At 49.7% G+C, this 27,074-nt stretch overlaps 1 protein-coding gene across 1 annotated transcript in view; it reads right to left on the bottom strand.

Moving 5' to 3' along the window:
- Positions 1-2,920: 2,920 nt before the first annotated feature.
- LOC137335327 (tumor necrosis factor receptor superfamily member 5-like) overlaps positions 2,921-27,074 on the bottom strand; it is a 72,697-nt gene continuing 48,543 nt past the window's right edge. Inside the window, exons 4-9 of the mRNA XM_068000647.1 lie at positions 21,739-21,882; positions 18,693-18,789; positions 11,080-11,141; positions 6,710-6,808; positions 4,752-4,789; positions 2,921-3,988 (exon numbers count right to left, since the gene is read on the bottom strand). Coding sequence (XP_067856748.1) covers positions 3,722-3,988; positions 4,752-4,789; positions 6,710-6,808; positions 11,080-11,141; positions 18,693-18,789; positions 21,739-21,882 — 707 coding nt within the window. The 3' untranslated portion in view covers positions 2,921-3,721. The remainder of the gene's footprint in view (positions 3,989-4,751; positions 4,790-6,709; positions 6,809-11,079; positions 11,142-18,692; positions 18,790-21,738; positions 21,883-27,074) is intronic.

Here is a 27,074-nt window from a genome sequence, read left to right on the forward strand (position 1 = left end):
TCGGTCCCTCTGGTACCACGTGGAGCTCCGCGAGCACTGTCAGTTCCTCTGGTACCGTGTGGAGCTCCGCGAGCACTGTCGGTCTCTCTGGTACCGTGTGGAGCTCCGCGAGCACTGTCAGTTCCTCTGGTACCAATTGGAGCTCCGCGAGCACTGTCAGTTCCTCTGGTACCGTGTGGAGCTCCGCGAGCACTGTCAGTTCCTCTGGTACCGTGTGGAGCTCCGCGAGCACTGTCAGTTCCTCTGGTACCGTGTGGAGCTCCGCGAGCACTGTCGGTCTCTCTGGTACCGTGTGGAGCTCCGCGAGCACTGTCGGTCCCTCTGGTACCACGTGGAGCTCCGCGAGCACTGTCAGTTCCTCTGGTACCGTGTGGAGCTCCGCGAGCACTGTCAGTCCCTCTGGTACCGTGTGGAGCTCCGCGAGCACTGTCAGTCCCTCTGGTACCGTGTGGAGCTCCGCGAGCACTGTCGGTCCCTCTGGTACCGTGTGGAGCTCCGCGAGCACTGTCAGTCCCTCTGGTACCGTGTGGAGCTCCGCGAGCACTGTCGGTCCCTCTGGTACCACGTGGAGCTCCGCGAGCACTGTCAGTCCCTCTGGTACCGTGTGGAGCTCCGCGAGCACTGTCAGTCCCTCTGGTACCGTGTGGAGCTCCGCGAGCACTGTCAGTCCCTCTGGTACCAATTGGAGCTCCGCGAGCACTGTCAGTTCCTCTGGTACCGTGTGGAGCTCCGCGAGCACTGTCAGTCCCTCTGGTACCAATTGGAGCTCCGCGAGCACTGTCAGTCCCTCTGGTACCGTGTGGAGCTCCGCGAGCACTGTCGGTCTCTCTGGTACCGTGTGGAGCTCCGCGAGCACTGTCGGTCTCTCTGGTACCGTGTGGAGCTCCGCGAGCACTGTCGGTCCCTCAGGTACCACGTGGAGCTCCGCGAGCACTGTCAGTCCCTCTGGTACCGTGTGGAGCTCCGCGAGCACTGTCAGTCCCTCTGGTACCAATTGGAGCTCCGCGAGCACTGTCAGTCCCTCTGGTACCGTGTGGAGCTCCGCGAGCACTGTCAGTCCCTCTGGTACCGTGTGGAGCTCCGCGAGCACTGTCAGTCCCTCTGGTACCAATTGGAGCTCCGCGAGCACTGTCAGTCCCTCTGGTACCGTGTGGAGCTCCGCGAGCACTGTCAGTCCCTCTGGTACCGTGTGGAGCTCCGCGAGCACTGTCGGTCGCTCTGGTACCGTGTGGAGCTCCGCGAGCACTGTCGGTCCCTCTGGTACCGTGTGGAGCTCCGCGAGCACTGTCAGTCCCTCTGGTACCGTATGGAGCTCCGCGAGCACTGTCAGTCCCTCTGGTACCGTGTGGAGCTCCGCGAGCACTGTCAGTTCCTCTGGTACCGTGTGGAGCTCCGCGAGCACTGTCAGTTCCTCTGGTACCGTGTGGAGCTCCGCGAGCACTGTCAGTCCCTCTGGTACCGTGTGGAGCTCCGCGAGCACTGTCAGTTCCTCTGGTTCCACGTGGAGCTCCGCGAGCACTGTCAGTCCCTCTGGTACCGTGTGGAGCTCCGCGAGCACTGTCAGTCTCTCTGGTACCGTATGGAGCTCCGCGAGCACTGTCAGTTCCTCTGGTTCCACGTGGAGCTCCGCGAGCACTGTCAGTCCCTCTGGTACCGTGTGGAGCTCCGTGAGCACTGTCAGTCCCTCTGGTACCGTATGGAGCTCCGCGAGCACTGTCGGTCCCTCTGGTACCGTGTGGAGCTCCGCGAGCACTGTCAGTTCCTCTGGTTCCACGTGGAGCTCCGCGAGCACTGTCAGTCCCTCTGGTACCGTATGGAGCTCCGCGAGCACTGTCAGTCCCTCTGGTTCCACGTGGAGCTCCGCGAGCACTGTCAGTCCCTCTGGTACCGTGTGGAGCTCCGCGAGCACTGCCGGTCCCACTGGTACCACGTGGAGCTCCGCGAGCACTGTCAGTCCCTCTGGTACCGTGTGGAGCTCCGCGAGTACTGTCGGTCCCTCTGGTACTGTGTGGAGCTCCGCGAGCACTGTCAGTCCCTCTGGTACCGTGTGGAGCTCCGCGAGCACTGTCGGTCCCTCTGGTACCGTGTGGAGCTCCGCGAGCACTGTCGGTCTCTCTGGTACCGTGTGGAGCTCCGCGAGCACTGTCGGTCCCTCTGGTACCGTGTGGAGCTCCGCGAGCACTGTCGGTCCCTCTGGTACCGTGTGGAGCTCCGCGAGCACTGTCAGTCCCTCTGGTACCGTGTGGAGCTCCGCGAGCACTGTCGGTCTCTCTGGTACCGTGTGGAGCTCCGTGAGCATGTCAGTCCCTCTGGTACCGTGTGGAGCTCCGCGAGCACTGTCAGTTCCTCTGGTACCGTGTGGAGCTCCGCGAGCACTGTCAGTTCCTCTGGTACCGTGTGGAGCTCCGTGAGCATGTCAGTCCCTCTGGTACCGTGTGGAGCTCCGCGAGCACTGTCGGTCTCTCTGGTACCGTGTGGAGCTCCGCGAGCACTGTCAGTTCCTCTGGTACCGTGTGGAGCTCCGTGAGCATGTCAGTCCCTCTGGTACCGTGTGGAGCTCCGCGAGCACTGTCGGTCTCTCTGGTACCGTGTGGAGCTCCGCGAGCACTGTCGGTCCCTCTGGTACCGTGTGGAGCTCCGCGAGCACTGTCGGTCCCTCTGGTACCGTGTGGAGCTCCGCGAGCACTGTCGGTCCCTCTGGTACCGTGTGGAGCTCCGCGAGCACTGTCGGTCCCTCTGGTACCGTGTGGAGCTCCGCGAGCACTGTCGGTCCCTCTGGTACCGTGTGGAGCTCCGCGAGCACTGTCGGTCCCTCTGGTACCGTGTGGAGCTCCGCGAGCACTGTCGGTCCCTCTGGTACCGTGTGGAGCTCCGCGAGCACTGTCGGTCCCTCTGGTACCGTGTGGAGCTCCGCGAGCACTGTCGGTCCCTCTGGTACCGTGTGGAGCTCCGCGAGCACTGTCGGTCCCTCTGGTACCGTGTGGAGCTCCGCGAGCACTGTCGGTCCCTCTGGTACCGTGTGGAGCTCCGCGAGCCCTGTCAGTCCCTCTGGTACCGTGTGGAGCTCCGCGAGCACTGTCAGTCCCTCTGGTACCGTGTGGAGCTCCGCGAGCACTGTCAGCCCTTCCAGCGCCTCTTGCAAGTGTCCATTTCTTGCGCAAGAGCCTGGACGGCGAGTTGGCGTGTTCCTCGACTGTGTGCTGTCAAGCCCAAACCTATTTCCCCCGACATCCACATAAGCTCAATTTCCAGCAGGGGGTCGCTAGGCATCGATGAGCCATGTGAAGACAGGCTGGATTGTTTCTCACTCTCCCTAGTCCGGCATCATCAACATGTTCCTGTAGTAACCTCACCCAATTTCACAAAAACATAGTGGCACGTTTGATACGAGATTCACCAATCAATGCACCTGTACAAGCGAAAGGACTTTGGACAGGAACAATAAATATCCGTTAACTAATCAGTATTAGAGAGACCAACCTGTAGCGTGGTCACTGATAACGGAATAGTCATCCTTTGGCGTACTGTACTGGTGAATAACGATCCTGGTGAATTATACTGCGTGGGGCTTAATGGGTATAAGATTATAGAAATAATGTACTGAGCGCACAATTAAACACTTCTACAATATTCAGTATTGAAGCAAATTCAGTAGCATTCCCAGGAAAATTCTTTGACTCCTGAAGGATTTTGTTTCAGCCACCGACTCGCGATAATGCCTTTACTCAGTCCATTCCCTTCCCGCGTTCCCGTTAGCGCCCTGTCCAGAGACGCAGCCGTCTCTCCCCATCGGGGTGTTAGGCTGGGCTGGTTGTTTCTGCTCCTCCTCCTTGGAGGGGTGGCTATCGTTGCCCACTTCCTGAATCCCCCCGTGCAGGTTCTCGTTCTGTCCGTTTTCCATCTGCCCGATATGCACTCGATCGACCAGTTGAGCTTCCTGGGCTGCCTTCTCCGGGTCTTCGTCCTTCTGTTCCAATCGTCTGTTCATCTAAAAAACACACAAAAGAGCAGTGTTCACGTGAGGGGGGGATTGCATAGAATTTACATCACAGAAACGGGCCATTCGACCCAACTGGTCTATGCTGGCATTTATCCTCCACACCAGCCCCCTCCCACCCTACTTCATCTAACCCTATCAGCATATCCTTCTACTCCTTTCTCCCTCATGTGTTTATCCAGCTTCCCCTTAAATACATCTATGCTATTTGCCTCAACCACTCCTTGTGGTAGCGAGTTCTACATTCTTGCACGTTTGCACAGAGCTTTATGTCGCAATTATACTGACCTAAATGGAAGCAGTTCTGGAACAGTCTTATCTCCTGCTGCAGGTAGAATCTGCCAGGTTATCATTGTGGTTGAATCTCACAACACCGTTGGCAACTGGCAAACAGTCGTGGAACGTTCCAGTTCATCTGTATATTAGAGCTGCAATTCGCCATTGCATTCCTGACTGCTGGACACGCCTCAATTGCTGGGAGTGCACCGGACAGGCCGGGATTCCTGGGCTCATCCCGAGAGTTAGGAGTGCCCTGGACAGGCAAGGGTGGCTGGACGGCTCACAGCCAAAATAAAATGGCGGCTGGCGCCTCCTGAGCCACTCATTCGCACCGCTGCTCCAGCTCTGCTGCCCCCGGGGGCGCCAAGGGTGAAGCATATTTCCGTATGAGGTGCTCTCACACACCGAGCAGGCAGAAGCACCATCTCGCTGTTGGCCATTACTGGGCTCTACAGAAATAACTGAAAATACAAACCTGTCTTCGAATGGCGTCCATTGCTTGATTCAGATAACCTGCAGAGAAAGCCACACCTGTTATTGGGATATGGATATCCTCTTACCTCACCGACTCACTCAAATTCTTTTTCTTGTCAACTAAGTAAAGGTTTTCAATAGGTTTTCAGATTACATTCTCTTCTTCCAGATTCCCCTACCAGAGGGAAAAGTGGTTCCTAACTACCTAGTCAATTTTCTTTGACCAGATCACCTGTTAATCATTGCATCTCCAGGCAAATTTACCCAATATAAATCAGGAAATAAGGGGGGCTTGTAAAAAAGGTAATGCAATAATCATGGGCGATTTTAACTTTCACATAGATTGGACAAATCAAATTGGCAAAAATAGTCCTGAGGAGGAGTTCATAGATTGTATTAGGGATTGTTTCTTAGACCAATATGTCAGGGAACCAACCAGGGAATAGGCCATTTTGGATCTGGTAATGGGTAACGAAACAGGATTAATTAATGATCTCAAAGTAAAGGATCCCTTGGGAAGCAGTGATCATAACATGATAGAATTTCACATCCAGTTTGAGAGCGAGGATCTTGGGTCTGAAACTATTGTATTAAACTTAAATAAGGGCAATTATAAAGGAATGAGGGTGGAATTGGCTAAAGTGGACTGGGTAAACAGATTAGATGGTATGATGGTGGATAAGCAGTGGCAATCATTTAAAAAGATATTTTATGACTTGCAATAAAAATATATCCCTGTGAGGAGGAAAGACTCCACAAAAAGGGTGAACCAACCATGGCTAACTAAGGAAGTCAAGAATGGTATCAGGTTAGAAGAAAAAGCATACAACATGGCAAAGATTACTGGTAAGCCCGAAGATTGGGAAAACCTTAAAAACCAGCAAAGGATGATTAAAAGAATAATAAAGAGGGAGAAAATAAATTATGAGAGTAAACTAGCAAGAAATATAAAAACTGACAGTAAAAGCTTCTACAAGTATATAAAAAGGAAGGGGATAGCTAAAGTAAACATTGATCCCTTAGAGGATGAGACTGGGGAAATAATAATGGAAAACAAGGAAATGGCAGAGGAATTGAACAGATATTTTGTATCTGTCTTCACAGAAGGAGACACTAATAACATATCAATAACAGTAGAAAATCAAGGGGCAAAGGGGAGGGAGGAACTAAAAACAATCACTATCACTAGAGAAAAAGTACGAGGTAAACTAATGGGTCTAAAGGCTGACAAGTCCCCTGGACCTGATGGCTTGCATCCGAGGGTCTTAAAGGAAGTGGCTACAGAGATAGTGGATGCATTGGTTGTAATCTTCCAGAATTCACTAAATGCTGGTAAGATCCCAACAGATTGGAAAACCGCAAATGTAACACCCCTATTCAAGAAGGGAGTGAGACAGAAAGCAGATAACTATAGACCAGTTAGCCTAACATCTGTGACAAGTTTACATAGGCAGTTTATATTATAAATGTGAACATAGGAATTTTATGATGGAAAAAGTTGGCACGACAGTGTGACAAAAACAATGGTAACAGAAAGTAAGGTTTTGTAGACAGGAAGTAAGGTTTTGCAGTCAGGAAGTGCAGTCAAGCATAAGTGTTTTAATAAACTAAAGACAGATAATATCAATCAGGATCAGGACTTGAGTTTGCTGCTCATTGAAATTGACTGAAACCATAATAACTGATAACTCCTCTACACTATTAGACAGTGAACAATGTGAACAGGCTTTTATTTTAACACCAGACTTTGGTGTCTGGTTTACTTTTTAGTAATTTCCAGAAATCTGGGTCAAAATCCAGGCTGTCCAGTCCAAAGAATGGTAAACCTAGTTACCCGGTCGGCTGAACAAAGATCATTTGGGTAAACCACAAATGCACCTTACGTTGAATACCCAGCTCAGCGGGTCCTATTATAAAACACCACAAAAGTCACAATAACTGTCAGTATTGAACACTCACCCATCCTGCTGCAGATAAATAAAACTATGACTAAGACAAGAATCACAACCAAACAGCCGATTGCAGCTCCGCAAGGTCTACAGTCCTGTAACGGGACATCTGAAATGAAAGGTCAACGTTTATTAATCTGATCCTGAACTGGATATTGATCCACACCACAATGGATGCCATGAACCAGAAGCTAAACTGGACCAGCTACATAAATGCTGTGGCTCCTGGAGCAGGACCACTGCCCATCCCTAATCGCACTTGAGAAGCCTTCTACTTGAACTGCTGCAGTCCGTGTGGTGAAGCCGCTCCCACAGTGCTATTGGATAGGCAGTTCCAGGATTTTGATCCAGCAACTATGACGGAACGGTGACATATTTCCAAGTCAGGATGGTGTGTGACTCGGAGGAGAATTTGGAGGTGATGGCATTCCCATTGTCCTGCTGCCCTTGTTCTTCTAGGTGGTGGAGGTCGCGGGTTTGGGAAGTGCTGTTGAAGAAGTCTTGGTGAGTTGCTGTAGTGCATCCTGTAGATAGGCCACAGTGCGCCGGTGACGGAGGGAGTGGGTGTTAAAGGTGGTGGTGGAGGGAGTGAGTGTTTAAGTGGTAGTGGAGGGAGTGAGTGTTTAAGGTGGTGGTGGAGGGAGTGGGTGTTTAAGGTGGTGGAGGGAGTGAGTGTTTAAGGTGGTGGTGGAGGGAGTGAGTGTTTAAGTGGTAGTGGAGGGAGTGAGTGTTTAAGGTGGTGGTGGAGGGAGTGGATGTTTAAGGTGGTGGAGGGAGTGGGTGTTTAAGGTGGTGGAGGGAGTGAGTGTTTAAGGTGGTGGTGGAGGGAGTGAGTGTTTAAGTGGTAGTGGAGGGAGTGAGTGTTTAAGGTGGTGGTGGAGGGAGTGGGTGTTTAAGGTGGTGGAGGGAGTGGGTGTTTAAGGTGGTGGTGGAGGGAGTGAGTGTTTAAGTGGTAGTGGAGGGAGTGAGTGTTTAAGGTGGTGGTGGAGGGAGTGGGTGTTTAAGGTGGTGGAGGGAGTGGATGTTTAAGGTGGTGGAGGGAGTGAGTGTTTAAGTGGTAGTGGAGGGAGTGGGTGTTTAAGGTGGTGGAGGGAGTGGGTGTTTAAGGTGGTGGAGGGAGTGAGTGTTTAAGGTGGTGGTGGAGGGAGTGGGTGTTTAAGGTGGTGGAGGGAGTGGGTGTTTAAGGTGGTGGAGGGAGTGAGTGTTTAAGGTGGTGGAGGGAGTGGGTATTTAAGATGGTGGTGGAGGGAGTGAGTGTTTAAGTGGTAGTGGAGGGAGGGAGTGTTTAAGGTGGTGGTGGAGGGAGTGGGTTTTTAAGGTGGTGGAGGGAGTGGGAGTTTAAGGTAGTGGAGGGAGTGGGTGTTTAAGGTGGTGGTGGAGGGAGTGGGTGTTTAAGGTGGTGGTGGAGGGAGTGGGTGTTTAAGGCGGTGGAGGGAGTGGGTATTTAAGGTGGTGGAGGGAGTGGGTGTTTAAAGCGGTGGAGTGAGTGGGTGTTTAAGGTGGTGGAGGGAGTGGGTGTTTAAGGGGGTGGTGGAGGGAGTGAGTGTTTAAGTGGTAGTGGAGGGAGTGGGTATTTAAGGGGGTGGAGGGAGTGGGTATTTAAGGGGGTGGAGGGAGTGGGTATTTAAGGGGGTGGAGGGAGTGGGTATTTAAGGGGGTGGAGGGAGTGGGTATTTAAGGGGGTGGAGGGAGTGGGTATTTAAGTTGGTGAAGGGAGTGGGTGTTTAAGGTGGTAGTGGAGGGAGTGGGTATTTAAGGGGGTGGAGGGAGTGGGTATTTAAGGGGGTGGAGGGAGTGGGTATTTAAGGGGGTGGAGGGAGTGGGTGTTTAAGGTGGTGGAGGGAGTGGGAGTTTAAGGTGGTGGAGGGAGTGGGAGTTTAAGGTGGTGGAGGGAGTGGGTATTTAAGGGGGTGGAGGGAGTGGGTATTTAAGTTGGTGGAGGGAGTGGGTATTTAAGGTGGTAGTGGAGGGAGTGGGTGTTTAAGGTGGTGGTGGAGGGAGTGGGTGTTTAAGGTGGTGGAGGGAGTGGGAGTTTAAGGTGGTGGAGGGAGTGGGAGTTTAAGGTGGTGGAGGGAGTGGGTATTTAAGGTGGTAGTGGAGGGAGTGGGTGTTTAAGGCGGTGGAGGGAGTGGGTATTTAAGGTGGTAGTGGAGGGAGTGGGTGTTTAAGGTGGTGGTGGAGGGAGTGGGTGTTTAAGGTGGTAGTGGAGGGAGTGGGTGTTTAAGGCGGTGGAGGGAGTGGGTATTTAAGGTGGTAGTGGAGGGAGTGGGTGTTTAAGGCGGTGGAGGGAGTGGGTATTTAAGGTGGTAGTGGAGGGAGTGGGTGTTTAAGGTGGTGGAGGGAGTGGGTGTTTAAGGTGGTGGAGGGAGTGGGTGTTTAAGGTGGTGGAGGGAGTGGGTGTTTAAGGTGATGGAGGGAGTGGGTGTTTAAGGTGGTGGAGGGAGTGGGTGTTTAAGGTGGTGGAGGGAGTGGGTGTTTAAGGTGGTGGAGGGAGTGGGTGTTTAAGGTGGTGGAGGGAGTGGGTGTTTAAGGTGGTGGAGGGAGTGGGTGTTTAAGGTGGTGGAGGGAGTGGGTGTTTAAGGTGGTGGAGGGAGTGGGTGTTTAAGGTGATGGAGGGAGTGGGTGTTTAAGGTGGTGGAGGGAGTGGGTGTTTAAGGTGGTGGAGGGAGTGGGTGTTTAAGGTGGTGGAGGGAGTGGGTGTTTAAGGTGATGGAGGGAGTGGGTGTTTAAGGTGGTGGAGGGAGTGGGTGTTTAAGGTGATGGAGGGAGTGGGTGTTTAAGGTGGTGGAGTGAGTGGGTGTTTAAGGTGATGGAGGGAGTGGGTGTTTGAGGTGGTGGAGGGAGTGGGTTTTTAAGGTGGTGGAGGGAGTGGGTGTTTGAGGTGGTGGAGGGAGTGGGTGTTTGAGGTGGTGGAGGGAGTGGGTGTTTGAGGTGGTGGAGGGAGTGGGTGTTTGAGGTGGTGGAGGGAGTGGGTGTTTGAGGTGGTGGAGGGAGTGGGTGTTTGAGGTGGTGGAGGGTGTGGGTGTTTGAGGTGGTGGAGGGAGTGGGTGTTTGAGGTGGTGGAGGGTGTGGGTGTTTAAGGTGATGGAGGGAGTGGGTTTTTAAGGTGGTGGAGGGAGTGGGTGTTTGAGGTGGTGGAGGGTGTGGGTGTTTAAGGTGATGGAGGGAGTGGGTTTTTAAGGTGGTGGAGGGAGTGGGTGTTTGAGGTGGTGGAGGGAGTGGGTGTTTGAGGTGGTGGAGGGAGTGGGTGTTTGAGGTGGTGGAGGGAGTGGGTGTTTGAGGTGGTGGAGGGAGTGGGTATTTAAGGTGATGGAGGGAGTGGGTGTTTAAGGTGGTGGAGGGTGTGGGTGTTTAAGGTGGTGGTGGAGGGAGTGGGTGTTTAAGGTGGTGGAGGGAGTGGGTGTTTAAGGTGGTGGAGGGAGTGGGTGTTTGAGGTGGTGGAGGGTGTGGGTGTTTGAGGTGGTGGAGGGAGTGGGTGTTTGAGGTGGTGGAGGGTGTGGGTGTTTGAGGTGGTGGAGGGAGTGGGTGTTTGAGGTGGTGGAGGGTGTGGGTGTTTGAGGTGGTGGAGGGAGTGGGTGTTTGAGGTGGTGGAGGGAGTGGGTGTTTGAGGTGGTGGAGGGAGTGGGTGTTTGAGGTGGTGGAGGGTGTGGGTGTTTGAGGTGGTGGAGGGAGTGGGTGTTTGAGGTGGTGGAGGGAGTGGGTGTTTGAGGTGGTGGAGGGAGTGGGTGTTTGAGGTGGTGGAGGGAGTGGGTGTTTGAGGTGGTGGAGGGAGTGGGTGTTTGAGGTGGTGGAGGGAGTGGGTGTTTGAGGTGGTGGAGGGAGTGGGTGTTTGAGGTGGTGGAGGGAGTGGGTGTTTGAGGTGGTGGAGGGAGTGGGTGTTTAGGATCCTCATCTGATCTTTCTCAGATCAACAAGAACAACCTCGGTTCCCAGAGTGTGAACACCTGTAAACCAGCTCCACACCCGGACAGGGGAGCTCCATTTCCTGGTCTCCGTGCACATTTCACGTCGAGCGAAAGGCCAGTTGTCGGCAGATTGATCAATGCCCCAGTAACAGGGCAGTCAGACTCACCCCTCCCCATCCGTTCAATGGTCCCACCCACAGCACTCACCAACATACGAAAATGGCGGGCAGGAAAAGACCAACTGGTCCATGAAGCCTGTCCCACGCCTCATGATGCCTGGAGTATGCTGACTGGACCCTTCCTCACCCCGCCCCTCCCTCCCCCCCCCCCCTCCCGCCCATGTAATCTCTTGAGAGAGACAAGAAAAACCCAGGGCCAATAAGGGAAAACAACTTTTAAACAACACTTTTTAAAGAAATTTATAAAGTTTCCACATCGTCCAGGGAACCAAACTCGATATGGTGGAGATGCTCACCGCACGCAACATCGGTCTGTGAGCTGCCGGGCTTCGCTGTTACTAGTCCAAGTGACGCACAGCTGAAAAGGAACAAATGGCCATTACTACCAACAGAAACTGCCCCCTCCCCCCCGCACGGATAGTTCAGCACTCAGCGGTTCAGGCCACAAAGGTCTCAGCATCAATCCCTGCTCCAAACTTTCACTGATCTTTGGTTAAGATGGAGGCAGCGAGCTACACTTGGCCTCAGCACCACTGGATTAGAGAAGGGGACATTCAGCCAGAATCGCTGCTCCTGTTTGGAGTGCACCGTGTGAGCATCAGGTAAGGACTGGGTCAGGCTCGGCTGCTGGGATTTTTATTTCCCTTTTCACCTCTCTCTTCCTCTCTTGCGGGCACCGACTTTTCCAGGAGTGCAGTCCCGCAGGTGACAGCAGTTCTCCAGCACCTCACCCAAGTGCCCATTCTTCACGTGCCAGCCTAAACAGTGATTGTTCCACTTTGGGCGCATCACGGCCAAACCCTATCTCGCTCTACCCCAACATCTGCACATGCACACTTTTGAACGCAGGTCACTGGTTAGCAATCAGGAGCAGGGTCACCAGATGACTTGCCCAGGGACACGGAGATCAGTTGTGGTGTCTGTACCTGACTGAGGGCAGGTAACTCAACACAAACATGGGATCAAACCTGGGACCTTCCTGCTCTGTTTACCTTTAGAAAGAAAGAAAGAACTTGCATTTATTTAGCGTCTCTCACAACCTCAGTGCGTCCCAAAGAGCTTTACAGCCAATTAAGTACTTTTGAAAGGTGGTCACTCTTGTAACGTAGGAAATGCGGCAGCCAATTTGTGCACAGCAAGATCCCACAAACAACAATGTAATAATGACCACATGATGTTGGTTGAGGGATAAATCTAGGCCAGGACACTGGGGAGAACTCCCCTGCTCTACCACTGGTCACAGCTGACATCACTTTGTACCACACGTGGCTGCGCATTCACCAGCTAAGCCATTGGGGCACTGTTGGGGATCTCATAGCCAAGTTACAACCAGTAGCTTTTGACCCCACAGCATCAATTCTCGTTATTCCTGTAACAGTTTTACCGTATTGATAAGTCAGCTAGAAATGCACAATTGTGAATTGAACCAATTTTGTTCAAGTAGCAAAGGTAGAGTTAGGGCTTGAACTAGTTTGGCAGGGGGATGGGCATCAGGATGCAGCATCAGAAAGGAGAAACAAGGTGCAAAAAGGATTGGGAGAGACAGATAACACTAGAGTAAGAAATAGTGGGGTATCAAGTGGGGTCAGACTAAGGGAGAATACGAGAAGGTCTAAGATAGGCTTACAGTGCATGTGTGTAAACGCACGAAGTGTGGTAAATAAGGTTGGTGAGCTGCAGGCACAAATAGCCACATGGGAATATGGCGATAACAGAGACCTGGCTCAAAAAAGGGCAGGATTGGGTACTAAATATTGCTGGATACAAGGTGTTCAGGAAAGATAGGGAAGGAACGAAAGGAGGGGGGGGTGGCAGTATTGATTAAGGAGAATATCGCAGTGCTGGAGAGCGAGGATGTCCTGGAGGGGTCAAGGACAGAATCTATTTCGTTAGAGTTAAGAAACAATAGAGGTGCCATTACACCACTGGGTGTATTCTATAGGCCACCAACTAGTCAGAAGGATATAGAGGAGCAAATTTGCAGGGAAATTACAGAGAGGTGCAAGAGCCATAGAGTAGTGATAATGGGGGGACTTCAACTACCCTAATATAGACTGGGATAGTAACAATGTAAAGGACGATGAGGGGGAGGAATTTCTGAAGTGTGTTCAGGAGAACTTTCTTGATCAGTATATTTCTGACCCAACGAGGAAGGAGGCATTGCTGGATCTGGTTCTGGGGAATGAGGTGGGTCAAGTGGAGCAAGTGTCAGTGGGGGAACATTTAGGGAACAGTGATCATAGTATTATAAGGTTTAGATTAGCTGTGGAAAAGGACACAGAGCAACCTAGAGTAAAAATACTCAATTGGAGAAGGGCCAATTTCAGTGGGTTGAGAACGGATCTGGCCCAGGTAAATTGGAATCAAAGATTGGCAGGCAAAACAGTAATTGAACAATGGGCGGCCTTTAAAGAGGAGATGGTTCAGGTACAGACTAGGTACATTCCCATGAGGGGGAAAAGTAGGACAACCAAAGCCAGATCTCCCTGGATGATGAAAGAGGTAGAGAGCAAGATGAAGCAGAAAAAGGGGGTGTATGACAGATGTCAGGTTGATAATACATTTGAGAACCAGGGTGAATATAGAAAGTTCAGAGGAGAAGTGAAAAAGGAAATAAGAGGGGCAAAGAAAGAGTATGAGAATAGACTGGCAGCTAACATAAAAGGAATCCAAAAGTCTTCTATAGGCATCTAAATAATAAACGGGTAGTAAGAGGAGGGGTGGGGCCAATTAGTGACCAAAAAGGAGCTATATGCATGGAGGCAGAAGGCATGGCAGAGGGACTATATCAGTACTTGCATCTGTCTTTACCAAGGAAGAAGATACGGCCAAAGCCCCAGTAAAAGAGGAGATAGTTGAGATACTGGATGTGCTAAAAATTAATAAAGAGGAGATACCAGAAAGGCTGGCATAACTTAAAATAGATAAGTCACCAGGTCCAGAGGGGATGCTTCCTAGGTTGCTGAGGGAAGTAAGGGTGGAAATTGCAGAATTAATGGCCACAATCTTCCAATCCTGCTTAGACACAGGGATGGTGCTGGAGGACTGGAGAATTGCAAATGTTACACCATTGTTCAAAAAAGGGTGTAAAGATAAACCCAGCAACTACAGGCCAGTCAGTTTAACCTCGGTGGTGGGGAAACTTTTAGAAACAATAATCCAGAACAAAATTAATAGTCACTTGGACAAGTGTGGATTAATAAGGGAAAGGCAGCACGGATTTGTTAAAGGCAAATCGTGTTTGACTAACTTGATTGAGTTTTTTGATACGGTAACAGAGAGGGTTGATGAGGGCAATGTGGTTGATGTTGTGTATATGGACTTTCAAATGTCGTCTGATAAAATGCCACATAATTGGCTTGTCAATAAAATTGAAGCCCATGGAATAAATGGGGCGGTGGCAATATGGATACAAAATTGGCTAAGTGACAGGAAACTGAGGGTAGTGGTAAACGACTGTTTTTTAGACTGGAGGGAGATGTACAGTGGTGTTACCCAGGGGTCAGTACTGGAACCACTGCTTTTCTTGATATATATTAATGACTTGGACTTGGATGTACAGGGCACAATTTCAAAATTTGCAGAGGACACAAAACTTGGAAGTGTAGTAAACAGTGAGGAGGACAGTGATAGACTTCAAGAGGGCATAGACAGGCTGGTAGAATGGGCGGACGCGTGGCAGATGAAATTTAACACAGAAAAATGTGAGGTGATACATTTTGGTAGGAAGAATGAGGAGAGGCAATATAAACTAAATGGTACAACTCTAAAGGGGGTGCAGGAACAGGGAGACCTCGGGGTATATCTACACAGGTCATTGAAGGTGGCAGGACAGGTTGAGAAAGCGGTTAAGAAAGCACACAGGATCCTGGGCTTTATAAACAGAGGCATAGAGGGCATAGGATGTTATGTTGAACCTTTATAAAACACTGGTTTAGCCACACTTGGAGTATTGTGTCCAATTCTGGGCACCGCACTTTAGGAAGGATGTGAAGGCCTTAGAGAGGGTGCAGAAAAGATTTACTAGAATGGTTCCAGGGATGAGGGACCTCAGTTACGTGGATAAACTGGAGAAGCTGGGGTTGTTCTCCTTAGAGCAGAGAAGATTGAGAGGAGATTTGATAGAGGTGTTCAAAATCATGAAGGGTCTAGACAGAGTAAATAAAGAAAAACTGATCCCATGGCGGAAGTGTCGCGAACCAGAGGTCACAGGTTTAAGGTGATTGGCAAAAGAACCAAAGGCGACATGAGGACAAACTTTTTTAAGCAGCGAGTGGTTTAAGATCTGGAATGCACTGCCTGAAAGGGTACTGGAAGCAGGGTCAATTGTGGCTTTCAAAAGGGAATTAGATAGGTACCTGAAGGAGAAAAATTTGCAGGGCTATCGGGAAAGAGCGAGGGAGGGGGACTAGCTGGATTGCTCTTGCAGATAGCCGGCGCAGGCTCGATGGGCCAAATGGCCTCCTTCTGTGCCGCGACCATTCTATGATTCTAAGATGTCAGCTTATTATATCCAAACATCGATAATGTATTATAGATTCCTGTCAATTTTGGGTCAACTTTTTCCATTGTAAATTCCTATGTCTACATTTATAACGGAAACTGCCAATGTAAATGTGTCACGCTGTAATTACACCCTCCTGCCAGTGGTGGTGCTGTAGCGCCTCAATTTTGAGTCTCCCAGCTCCTCGGCCTGTACTGGTGAGAAACTCCTGTGTTCCAACCAACTCTACTTCTCTACTTCACAAACTGCCGTGAGTTTTGCTTTTTAAATGATGATACAAAATCAAAGTTTTATATAAAAATAAGGACTGATGTACGTCTGTACATCCTGGTCATATTATCATAGAATCATAGAAAATTTACGAGCAGAAGGAGGCCATTCGGCCCATCGTGTCCGCGCCGGCTGAGAAACGAGCCACCCGGCCTAATCCCACTTTCCAGCACTTGGTCCGTAGCCTTGTAGGTCACGGCACTTCAGGTCCGCATCCAGGTATTTTTTAAATGAGTTGAGGGTTTTCACCCTGGCTCTTTTAACCCCCTGCCCTTTAACCCTGGCTCACCTGAAGACTACACTAATCTTGATACGTCGTGTGCAATGCCACAGGAGATCGACCAGAGATTTTTTTTTACTGTATTCTCAAAAAAAGTACATTCCCATTTATATTTTCTGAAGCGCTGGTACATTTTGGTTTGCATGGTACTTGCGGGAGGAATTCATTGAGATACCCAGGTTTCTTAGCATGACCTTGCTTGCACTGGGATCACTGCGGGTCAAGGGTCACGTCAGTTGAGGTTAACGTCCTTCATGGTCGGTGAGTGGGTTGCTGCGCTGGGGGGGGAGAAGGGGGGCAGTTTGTTCTGAGTGAACCTCCAAGAATGGGCCGCAGACTGTTCCTGCTGCTGGGACACTGGAGCTGCAGTACTATTCTTGACCTGATAGTGGCAGCAACGCACAGCTGCCAGAAACTTGGCTTCTTTTAAGAAAACGCATCAAATTTAGCAAAAGATTCTGTATTTTCTTGGCCTATAGACACTGCCGGTTCCATGTTCTTGCAGATCTATGTGGTGAGAATATTACAAAATCTCTACGTTTGGCTCATTCAGGGTGGTGGTGAGCCGCCTTCTTGAACCGCTGCAGTCCGTGTGGTGACGGTTCTCCCACAGTGCTGTTAGGAAGGGAGTTCCAGGATTTTGACCCAGCGACGATGAAGGAACGGCGATATGTTTCCAAGTCGGGATGGTGTGTGACTTGGAGGGGAACGTGCAGGTGGTGTTGTTCCCATGTGCTCTTGTCCTTCTAGGTGGTAGAGGTCGCGGGTTTGGGAGGTGCTGTCGAAGAAGCCTTGGCGAGTTGCTGCAGTGCATCCTGTGGATGGTACACACTGCAGCCACAGTGCGCCGGTGGTGAAGGGAGTGAATGTTTAGGGTGGTGGATGGGGTGCCAATCAAGCGGGCTGCTTTGTCCTGGATGGTATCGAGCTTCTTGAGTGTTGGAGCTGCACTCATCCAAGTAAGTGGAGAGTACTCCATCACACTCCTGACTTGCGCCTTGTAGATGGTGGAAAGGCTTTGGGGAGTCAGGAGGTGAGTCACTCGCCGCAGAATACCCAGCCTCTGACCTGGTCTCATAGCCACAGTATTTATATGGCTGGTCCAGTTAAGTTTCTGGTCAATGGTGACCCCCAGGATGTTGATGGTGGGGGATTCGGCGATGGTAATGCCGTTGAACGTCATGGGGAGGTGGTTAGATTCTCTTGTTCGAGATGGTCACTGCCTGGCACTTGTCTGGCACGAATGTTACTTGCCACTTATGAGCCCAAGCCTGGATATTGTCCAGGTCTTGCTGCATGCGGGCACGGACTGCTTCATTATTTGAGGAGTTGCGAATGGAACTGAACACTGTGCAATCATCAGTGAACATCCCCATTTCTGACCTTATGATGGAGGGAAGGTCATTGATGAAGCAGCTGAAGATGGTTGGGCCTAGAACACTGCCCTGAGGAACTCCTGCAGCAATGTCCTGGGGCTGAGATGATTGGCCTCCAACAAGCACTACCATCTTCCTTTGTGCTAGGTATGACTCCAGCCACTGGACAGTTTTCCCCCTGATTCCCATTGACTTCAATTTTACTGGGGCTCCTTGGTGCCACACTCGGTCAAATGCTGCCTTGATGTCAAGGGCAGTCACTCTCACCTCACCTCTGGAATTCAGCTACTTTGTCCATGTTTGGACCAAGGCTGTAATGATGTCTGGAGCCGAGTGGTCCTGGCGGAACCCAAACTGAGCATCGGTGAGCAGGTTATTGGTGAGTAAGTGCCGCTTGATAGCACTGTCGACGACACCTTCCATCACTTTGCTGATGATTGAGAGTGGACTGATGGGGCGGTAATTGGCCGGATTGGATTTGTCCTGATTTTGGTGGACAGGACATACCTGGGCAATTTTCCACATTGTCGGGTAGATGCCAGTGTTGTAGCTGTACTGGAACAGCTTGGCTAGAGGTGTGAGTGAAGAAGTGTGCAGAGGGTGGCTGTGTCTGTGTATGTATGTGTACTTGTGTGTGTAAGAAATGCAATAGGTGTGTGTGTGTGTGTGTCTGTGGTTGTAACTACCTTCAATTGAAATTTAAGAGAAGTCCGTCCTTTTACAGGATTGCAGTCTGTCCTGTTTATTTCCTGTTCAGATCACATGTGGCAGACATGTTCTAAACCAGTGGAGGGAGTTAGTCCTGCAGGTAAAACTATCATTGGTTGGGTAGGCTCCTGGGAGAAATAGATGTGTCAGCAAATTTTAAAATGTGCTTCAACGAAGGAATAAAGAGAGAGACACAAATCTTGGCCTCTCTCCAGCTCTAAACACAGTTGTTATCCCCATTCTCCACTGCCACTTTCTACTCTGATGGGCTTTTTGGAGAATCTACCAACTCTGCAATGCCCCAGATGATACATTCTGCTGTCTAATGTCCAAGATGTGAATTGTAAAAACTCACTGGATATGTTTGGGTTTATGGCCAGGTACCAGACAGGATTAATATCTAATCCCAATAGGGTTACCAACCTTCCAGGATTGCCCTGAAGTCTCCAAGAATTAAACACTAATCTCCAGGACACTGCTGCGAGCAAACCCGGGGGAAATAATGGCGGGAGTGTGGGGGCGGGGTGGTTGGGGGCAGGAGGTCATATGATGAAACCTCCAGGAATATGTCCAACCAGAGTTGGCAACCCTAAATGCCAAGCATGGAAGTACCGTGCACATCATTAGTGTGACCAGGGCTCTACTTGTGCAACCACGATAACCTCCAGTGAGGGGAGGTGGAAGCAGGGTCATCCATCTTAGGAAAGGGTCAGTTAAGGTGTCATTCTTGTAAAGCTCTGGCCCGGTGTTAATGTGAAACTGGATACTTACTCCATCCATTTCCTGCAGGGCTCTGTAGAAGATGTCACGTCAGAATAGAATCCAACCTTGCATTCCTCACATATTGTTCCGTTGTATTTTCGATCCCCTGGCCAGGTGATTAAAGAAAATGACATGATTACAAATTGAGCAGCAACCATCTTCAGACCTGTTCTGTTGGTTTTGTTATCTGACGGCTGCAAACCCTATATTAATAGTGAACGCTCATGTACCCATGAAAAAAGCACAGGCACAGAAATCCTGAGAATCCTACTAATAATTCATAGAATCACAGAATCTTACAGCACAGAAAGAGGCCATTCGGCCCATCGTGCCTGTGCCAGCTCTTTGAAAGAGCAATCCAATTAGTCCCATTCCCCATAGCATTGAAAATCTTTCCTTTTCAAATGTGTATCCTAGTCCCTTTAGAAAACTGCTATTAAATCTGCTTCCACCACCCTTTCAGGCAGTGCATTCCAGATCGTAACAACTCGCTGCGTAAAAAAAATTCTCCTCATCTCCCCACTGGTTCTTTTACCAATTATTTTAAATCTGTGTCCTCTGGTTACTGACCCTCCTGCCAGTGGAAAAAGTTTCTCCCTATCTACACTATCAAAACCCAAAATAATTTATTCAAAAAATAAAATGATCTAAAGTCGCACGCTTGATACTGATCAAAAAATGCACCAAATCTCCTCATTTTACACCAGAGGATTTCTGATTTGCAAGCTAGAAATTCCTGGCACTTTAACACACTGAGCTATGGTGGGTGATTGTACCTTGTGATGTGGTCCTGACCCGTACCGACCCAGAAGGCTCCAGCTTTGACTCGCACACTGTGCTGAGTGGTAGTTGGCATTAATGCCCTGGGCTAGGAATTGGGTGGGGGGGTGGGAAACAGCCAAGATTCCTGCTCCTGATAACTATCCGGTGATCCCTGTTGGAAAGTGTGTAGTAGGATCGGGATTGACTGTGATGCCCCACCCCGTGACCTAATAACTTGCCAGCACCTAAGTTCAAACTTGAGCATTGGGTACGTCACCAAAGGGATGCTGGTACCTGTGGGACTGTACCGTAGTAAGAGGCAGTGCCCTTGGGAAAGAAGGGAGGAGAGAAAGAGGATAAACTCAGAATGAAGAAGAAACCATAACAGATGATGTACCCTCATACAATAAAACACAGTGACATGAAGAACAATCTTATTCTGGATCCAGTTACACCCTGGATTAGACACCATCACCCTTTTCATCTCAGGGGCTTGGGGGTGAAGATCTTTTTATGATGTGGCAGGGGAGGGGGGGAACTGGATTATGCAGTTTGTTAAAACGCCATCCTTTTCACCTGTGGGATCTGGTTTTAAATCCATGCTCTCCCTGGATCACACCGGCTGAATGACCAGACAATCTCCCACTTCATACTGTCCGAGCTCTCCCTGGACCACACCGGCTGAATGACCAGACAATCTCCCACTTCATGCTGTCCGAGCTCTCCCTGGACCACACCGGCTGAATGACCAGACAATCTCCCACTTCATACTGTCCGAGCTCTCCCTGGACCACACCGGCTGAATGACCAGACAATCTCCCACTTCATACTGTCCGAGCTCTCCCTGGACCACACCGGCTGAATGACCAGACAATCTCCCACTTCATACTGTCCGAGCTCTCCCTGGACCACACCGGCTGAATGACCAGACAATCTCCCACTTCATACTGTCCGAGCTCTCCCTGGACCACACCGGCTGAATGACCAGACAATCTCTCCCTTCATACTGTCCGAGCTCTCCCTGGATCACACCGGCTGAATGACCAGACAATCTCCCACTTCATACTGTCCGAGCTCTCCCTGGACCACACCGGCTGAATGACCAGACAATCTCCCACTTCATGCTGTCCGAGCTCTCCCTGGACCACACCGGCTGAATGACCGGAGACAATCTCTCCCTTCATACTGTCCGAGCTCTCCCTGGACCACACCGGCTGAATGACCAGACAATCTCTCCCTTCATACTGTCCGAGCTCTCCCTGGACCACACCGGCTGAATGACCAGACAATCTCCCCCTTCATACTGTCCGAGCTCTCCCTGGACCACACCGGCTGAATGACCAGACAATCTCCCACTTCATGCTGTCCGAGCTCTCCCTGGACCACACCGGCTGAATGACCGGAGACAATCTCCCCCTTCATACTGTCCGAGCTCTCCCTGGACCACACCGGCTGAATGACCAGACAATCTCTCCCTTCATACTGTCCGAGCTCTCCCTGGACCACACCGGCTGAATGACCAGACAATCTCCCACTTCATGCTGTCTGAGCTCTCCCTGGACCACACCGGCTGAATGACCGGAGACAATCTCCCCCTTCATACTGTCCGAGCTCTCCCTGGACCACACCGGCTGAATGACCAGACAATCTCTCCCTTCATACTGTCCGAGCTCTCCCTGGACCACACCGGCTGAATGACCAGACAATCTCTCCCTTCATACTGTCCGAGCTCTCCCTGGACCACACCGGCTGAATGACCGGAGACAATCTCTCCCTTCATACTGTCCGTGCTCTCGCTGGACCACACCGGCTGAATGACCAGACAATCTCCCCCTTCATGCTGTCCGAGCTCTCCCTGGATCACACTGGCTGAGGGGGCAGGCAGTCAATCTCCTCCCAGGCCTCTGTCAGCGTTGCTCATTAAACCGGCTGATAGGCTGTGATGCAGGAGCAGTTTCTGTCCAGTTTCCTCTCCAGTAAGAAGTCCCACTTTGGTGCTCAACAGGAAGTGTACAAACTTGAGGCCAGGCTTTGGGAACATCTCACCTTTTGGCACATTAAGGTCAATGTATCGGGATTTAAGGCATTGAACAAGTCTAATAAGAACGTAAAGCATGTATTATGAAACCCGCTCCTTCCACAGACATGTACAATCTGCCCCTTCATTGACTACCCCAATCGTTCAACCTCCTAAGTTAAAATTCTGAATAAATGCTCCCTACTCCCCAAAGGCCATCAACAAAACTGGAGAATATTTCAGCCGTTCTCCAACACCGACGTACTGGCATCTCACCTGGTGTTTTGACTCCAGATCCTTGCGGGCAAATGTCATCGTTCCTGCAGACCTCACAGTCTCTATTGGCACAATGCCTCCCTTTTTTACACAGACACTCGACATCTTTTATCAGGTCACCAGCTTTTACGACTTCAAAGTCCCCTAAAAAATATAGAATGATTACAGATATTATGTCTCGGGCAGAGATCGGAACTCAAGGACGTAAGAGTGAGAAGAGGGGCATCCAAACTTGCTCCATCGTCCATTTCTCTCACAGTCCTGTCCCAATCCCCCCCCCACATTCACCCCACTGGATTAGGAATCAATCGATTTCCCTTTTGAATACTTAAACTGAATCAGTATTTGCTGCACTAGGGCGGAATGAGGAGAACATGTACGCTTGACATGGGTCAGGTCACCCTTTCCCCTAGCTGCAAATCCCCAAATTGCCCAAGCTCCCCTCCCCACAACTCTTTACACGTGCTTGCCTTTTTGTCACCAGGTGACAGTCTTTTCCTGCAGCACTTACAATAGTGCCCGATACCATTCGTGCTCACCTCCTCTTCACGCAGCAAGGTCCCACAAACAGCAATGTGATAATGACCAGATAATCTGTTTTAGTGATGTTGGTTGAAGGATGCATATTGGCCGGAACATCGGGGAGAACTTCCCTGCTCTTCTTCAAATAGTGCCGTGGGATCTTTTACGTCCACCTGAGGTGGCGGGCAGGTCCTCAGTTTAACGTCTCATTCGAAAGACTCCCTCAGTACTGCACCAGAGTGTCAGCCTCGAATTTGCACTCACGTCCCTAGAGTGGGACTCTGAACCCACAACCTTCTGATTCAGAGGCGTGAGGTGTTACAGTTGACCTCAGTGCCCCCGGACTAGGGAAGGAGGAAAAAAAGCGATCAACCTGGGGATCATACCCGCTCACAATCCAGTGGCCGTTGCTTGAATGTGTAGAAATGTGGAAGAGGATGTGCCGCGCTGTGATATTGCCTCATGGTGAAGTAGCCCGTCCTCACTGCCTCGTCTCTCAACAACATATATAGCGCTTTTAATGTCATAAAACGTCCCAAGGTGCTTCACAGGAGCATTATCAAACGAAATTTGATAGCGAGCCACGTAAGGACATGTTATGACAGATGACCAAAAGTTTGGTCAAAGAGATAGGTTTTAAGGAGCATCTGAAGAACATAAGAACATAAAAAATATGAGCAGGAGTAAGCTATACGGCCCCTCGAGCCTGCTCTGCCATTCAATAAGATCATGGCTAATCTTCTTCCTCAACTCTACTTCCCTGCCCGATCCCCATATCCCTTGATTCTCTTAGTGTCTAAATATCCATCAATCTCAGTCTTGAATATACTCAACCGCTGAGCATTCACAGCCCTCTGGGGTAGAGAATTCCAAGGATTCACGACCCATGAGTGAAGAAATTTTTCCGCATCTCTGTCCTAAATGGCCAACCCTTTATCTTGAGACTATGACCCCTAGTTCTAGACTCTCCAGCCAGGGGAAACAGCTTCTCAGCATCTACCCTGTCAAGCTCTCTAAGAATTTTATACATTTCAATGAGATCACCTCTCATTCTTCTGAACTCCAGAGAATATAGACCCATTTTACTCAATCCCTCCTCATAGAACAACCCTCTCATCCCAGGAATCAATCCAGTGAACCTTCGTTGCACCCCCTCTAAGGCAAGTATATCCTTCCTTAGGAGACCAAAACTGTGCACAGTACTCCAGGCGTGGTCTCACCAGAGCCCTAGATAATTGCAGCAAGACCTCCTTACTCTTGTGCTCCAACCCCCTTGCAATAAAGGCTAACATACCATTTTCCTTCCTAATTGCTTGCTGTACCTGCATGTTAACTCTCTGTGATTCATGTGCAGGGACACCCAAATCCCTCTGACTACCAACATTTCTTAGTAGGAGGCCGGTCGGGAGAGCATTGGAATAGTCGAGTCACATGAAGAATGGGCCTGTACTGGAGGTTTGGTGGTACCCATGGACCTGTATCCCAGCACAAGTCAGTGCCCCTTAAATAAGAGAAGGTTGGACAAAACATTTTTGATTTAAATTTAGTTTTTTTTTCTTCCCTGGCCTACCTTTTTTGGGGGGGCTTGATGGGCACAATACTCTTGCTCTTTAGTTGTTTGAGTGTATTCTGGTTGAATGTGAAAAGGTATTGCAAAAAGAATTCTACAAGCAAGGGCTAGAGGTGGGGCAGTGGGTCAAGCAATGATCTTTCACCTCTGCCACCTAGATTCAAATAGGTACAGTAATGTAGTGGCCATATTATTGGATTAGTAATCCAGAGAACATGAGTTCAAATCCCAACATGGCAGTTTGAGAATTTGAATTCAATTTTAAAAATCTGGAAATAAAAGTGACCATGAAGCTGTCGGATTGTCGTTAAAAACTCAACTGATTCACTCATGTCCTTTAGGGAAGGAAACCTGCCGTCCTTACCCGGTTTGGCCTACATGTGACTCCAGTCTCACACTAACATGGCTGACTCTTAACTGCCCTCTGAAGTGGCCTTAAAAGGACTACATATGACTGAAAGGGCCCATTGCTAGCATGTCAATGGGTGAGTGAGTAAATAAGTAAATCCAGGCTGACACTCCAGTGCAACACTGAGGGAGTGCTGCACTGTCAGAGGTGCCGTTCTTTAGATGAGACAATGAATCGAAGCCCCGTCTGCCCTCACAGGTGGATGTAGAAGAAGAACAGGTGTCACGGCCAACAGTTATCCCTCAATCAGCACCACCAAACCAGCTTAATTTGTCATTCATCTATTTGCTGTTTGTGGGATCTTGTTATGCGCAATTTGGCTGACAAGTTTGCCTACAAAAGGATAGTGACTGCATTTCAAAAGTAATTCACTGGCTATAAAGCTCGTTAGGATGTCCTGAGGACATGAAAGGTGCTATATAAATGAACATTCTTCCTTTCTTCTAAATGGAGGAGTGAGTGATTCTGAATGAATGAGGGTTGAGTGATTGCATGAGTGTGTTAATTGTATCCATGTGATTTGTATCAATTAGTGTTAATTGTATTCAGGTGGTGGGTATCAATTGGGAGCTCTCTTGTATCCATTTATAGGAGAGCTGATCTAGGGTGTGGTGTGGGTGTAATGTGGAGCTGTGAATAAAGGCTTGGAAGCAACTGAAGATCAGGCTCCAGTATTCTATCCTTCTCCACCTGTCTATCCAATTTAGAACAGAGTGGTGAGTGATTCTGATTGCGTGAGCGGTGAGTGAGTGAATGATTCTGAGTGAGTGAGTAGTAAATGAGTGAATGATTCTGAGTGAGTACATGAGTGATGAGTGATTCTGAGTTAGTGAGAGTGAGTGAGAGATGAGTGATTCTGCGTGAGTGGTGAGTGAGTGACTCTGCGTGAGTGAGTGAGTACGTGAGTGGTGAGTGAGTAAGTGGTGAGTGATTCTGAGTGAGTGAGTGGTGAGTGAGTGAGTGATGAGTGATTCTGCATGAGTGCGTGGTGAGTGAGTGAGTGATTCTGCGTGAGTGAGTGAGTGAGTGAGTACATGAGTGATTCTGAGTGAGTGAGTAGTGAGTGAATGATTCTGAGTGAGTCAGTGAGTGATGAGTGATTCTGCGTGAGTGAGTGCGAGTCAGTGAGTGATGAGTGATTCTGCGTGAGTGAGTGAGTGATGAGTGAGTGGTGAGTGATTCTGCGTGAGTGAGTGGTGAGTGATTCTGCGTGAGTGAGTGGTGAGTGAGTGAGTGAGTGGTGAGTGATGAGTGATTCTGAATGAGTGAGTGATGAGTGATTCTGAATGAGTGAGTGGTGAGTGAGTGATGAGTGATTCTGAGTGAGTGAGTGGTGAGTGAGTGAGTGATGAGAGGGAGTGAGTGAGTGGTGAGTGATGAGAGGTTATGAGTGAGCGAGTGAGTGAGTGGTGAGTGAGTTAGTGAGTGGTGAGTGATTCTGAGTGAGTGGTGAGTGAGTTAGTGAGTGGTGAGTGATTCTGAGTGAGTGGTGAGTGTCCGCCTGTGTATATAGTTATATACATAGTTGCATAAAGTTCAGGCAAATTTCAGGGAATCTCCAGAACGTTTTCCAATTCCCTGCTGGGAATGACGGGTATTCTGAAGAAAGTAAAATTTGGGGAGAAAATCTGAATTTTAGCAGCATTCGGACCTCAGGATTCAGACCATTTTTTAAAGAGAAAAGGTAGCAGCTTGTGCAGTGAGAGAGTTGATGGTTCACACCTAGTCAATGCAATGTGTGACAGGCCACAGCTCCTCGCTATCCAACGAATGCAGCGACTCCCTTTTATTGGTTTGAAATTGATCTGTTTTTTTTTCAACTCTCCACAGAGCAAGCCAAGCAAAGAACTGTGGGAGAGAAAAAGGGTGAATCCCTCAATAAACAAGCTCACCGTGACGATGAGGAACTCAAACGGGGATTTGCGCAATGAAGGTGTGCAAATTGATTTTGCTGAGGCACCAGAACATCAATTCAGGGGAAGCACCCAATACTACTACCCACTGTGAGGTGAGCTGGACCCAGCTGCAGTCTCTGAGGGACAGCACTGGGGAGACTGGAACTTTAGGGAATTACCAGTGTTTTAGTGGCAGTGGGAACACATTAAAAGCAATGGATTCCATATTTACATAATCTGAGATGCATTAGAGAGAGACAATGGGCCGTCTGGTGTGTGTACGAACTCCAAATTGCTAGGTGCGCCCCTGACATTTGGCACAATGACCTTACCTGTGACCCAAAACATTTTGTGACACATCAAAATATTACAAGAAGCACAAGCTTTCACACCCAAGGCTGAGCCTGGGGAAAGGTTCCTCGTTAAAATAGGTTCAAATGCCACCTCTTGAAAACCTCACATCTGTTAACAAAAACACACTGAAAAATTCAGTCCCCTTTCACACATGCTTCAAAGGTCATCCCACCCTAAACACTGACTTCCTGTCAGCCCCATTACCCATTTCATATGGGCAATCGGAGCACAAAATGTTGGGGAATTCCACCTGCGCTTATTTGCATGTCATTAAAATGTTGAAATGAAGCTCTCAACTGTTTTGGGTGGAACTTTAGGTCGGCCTAAAGGCTGGCTGGAAATTGCTGACTGGCGCACAATGGGTGGAGATCTGATGACAGTGATGTCTGCCCAATCATCTAACCAACCCCCATCCCCCCGATTGCCTGTTCCACTCTGGCCATGCAGAAGGCAAATTCTACCTTTATATAGAATAGTCAGTGCCTGGGAGTGAGCTACAGGCCACAATGAGCTCAAAGGGGTTCAGTGAATGAAAACATGTGAGAGTGAAGCTCAGTTTCCCGCTGTGTCTCAGCCCCTGAGATTA

Source organism: Heptranchias perlo, chromosome 19, assembly GCF_035084215.1.
Source record: "Heptranchias perlo isolate sHepPer1 chromosome 19, sHepPer1.hap1, whole genome shotgun sequence".
NCBI classification, from domain to species: Eukaryota; Metazoa; Chordata; class Chondrichthyes; order Hexanchiformes; family Hexanchidae; genus Heptranchias; species Heptranchias perlo.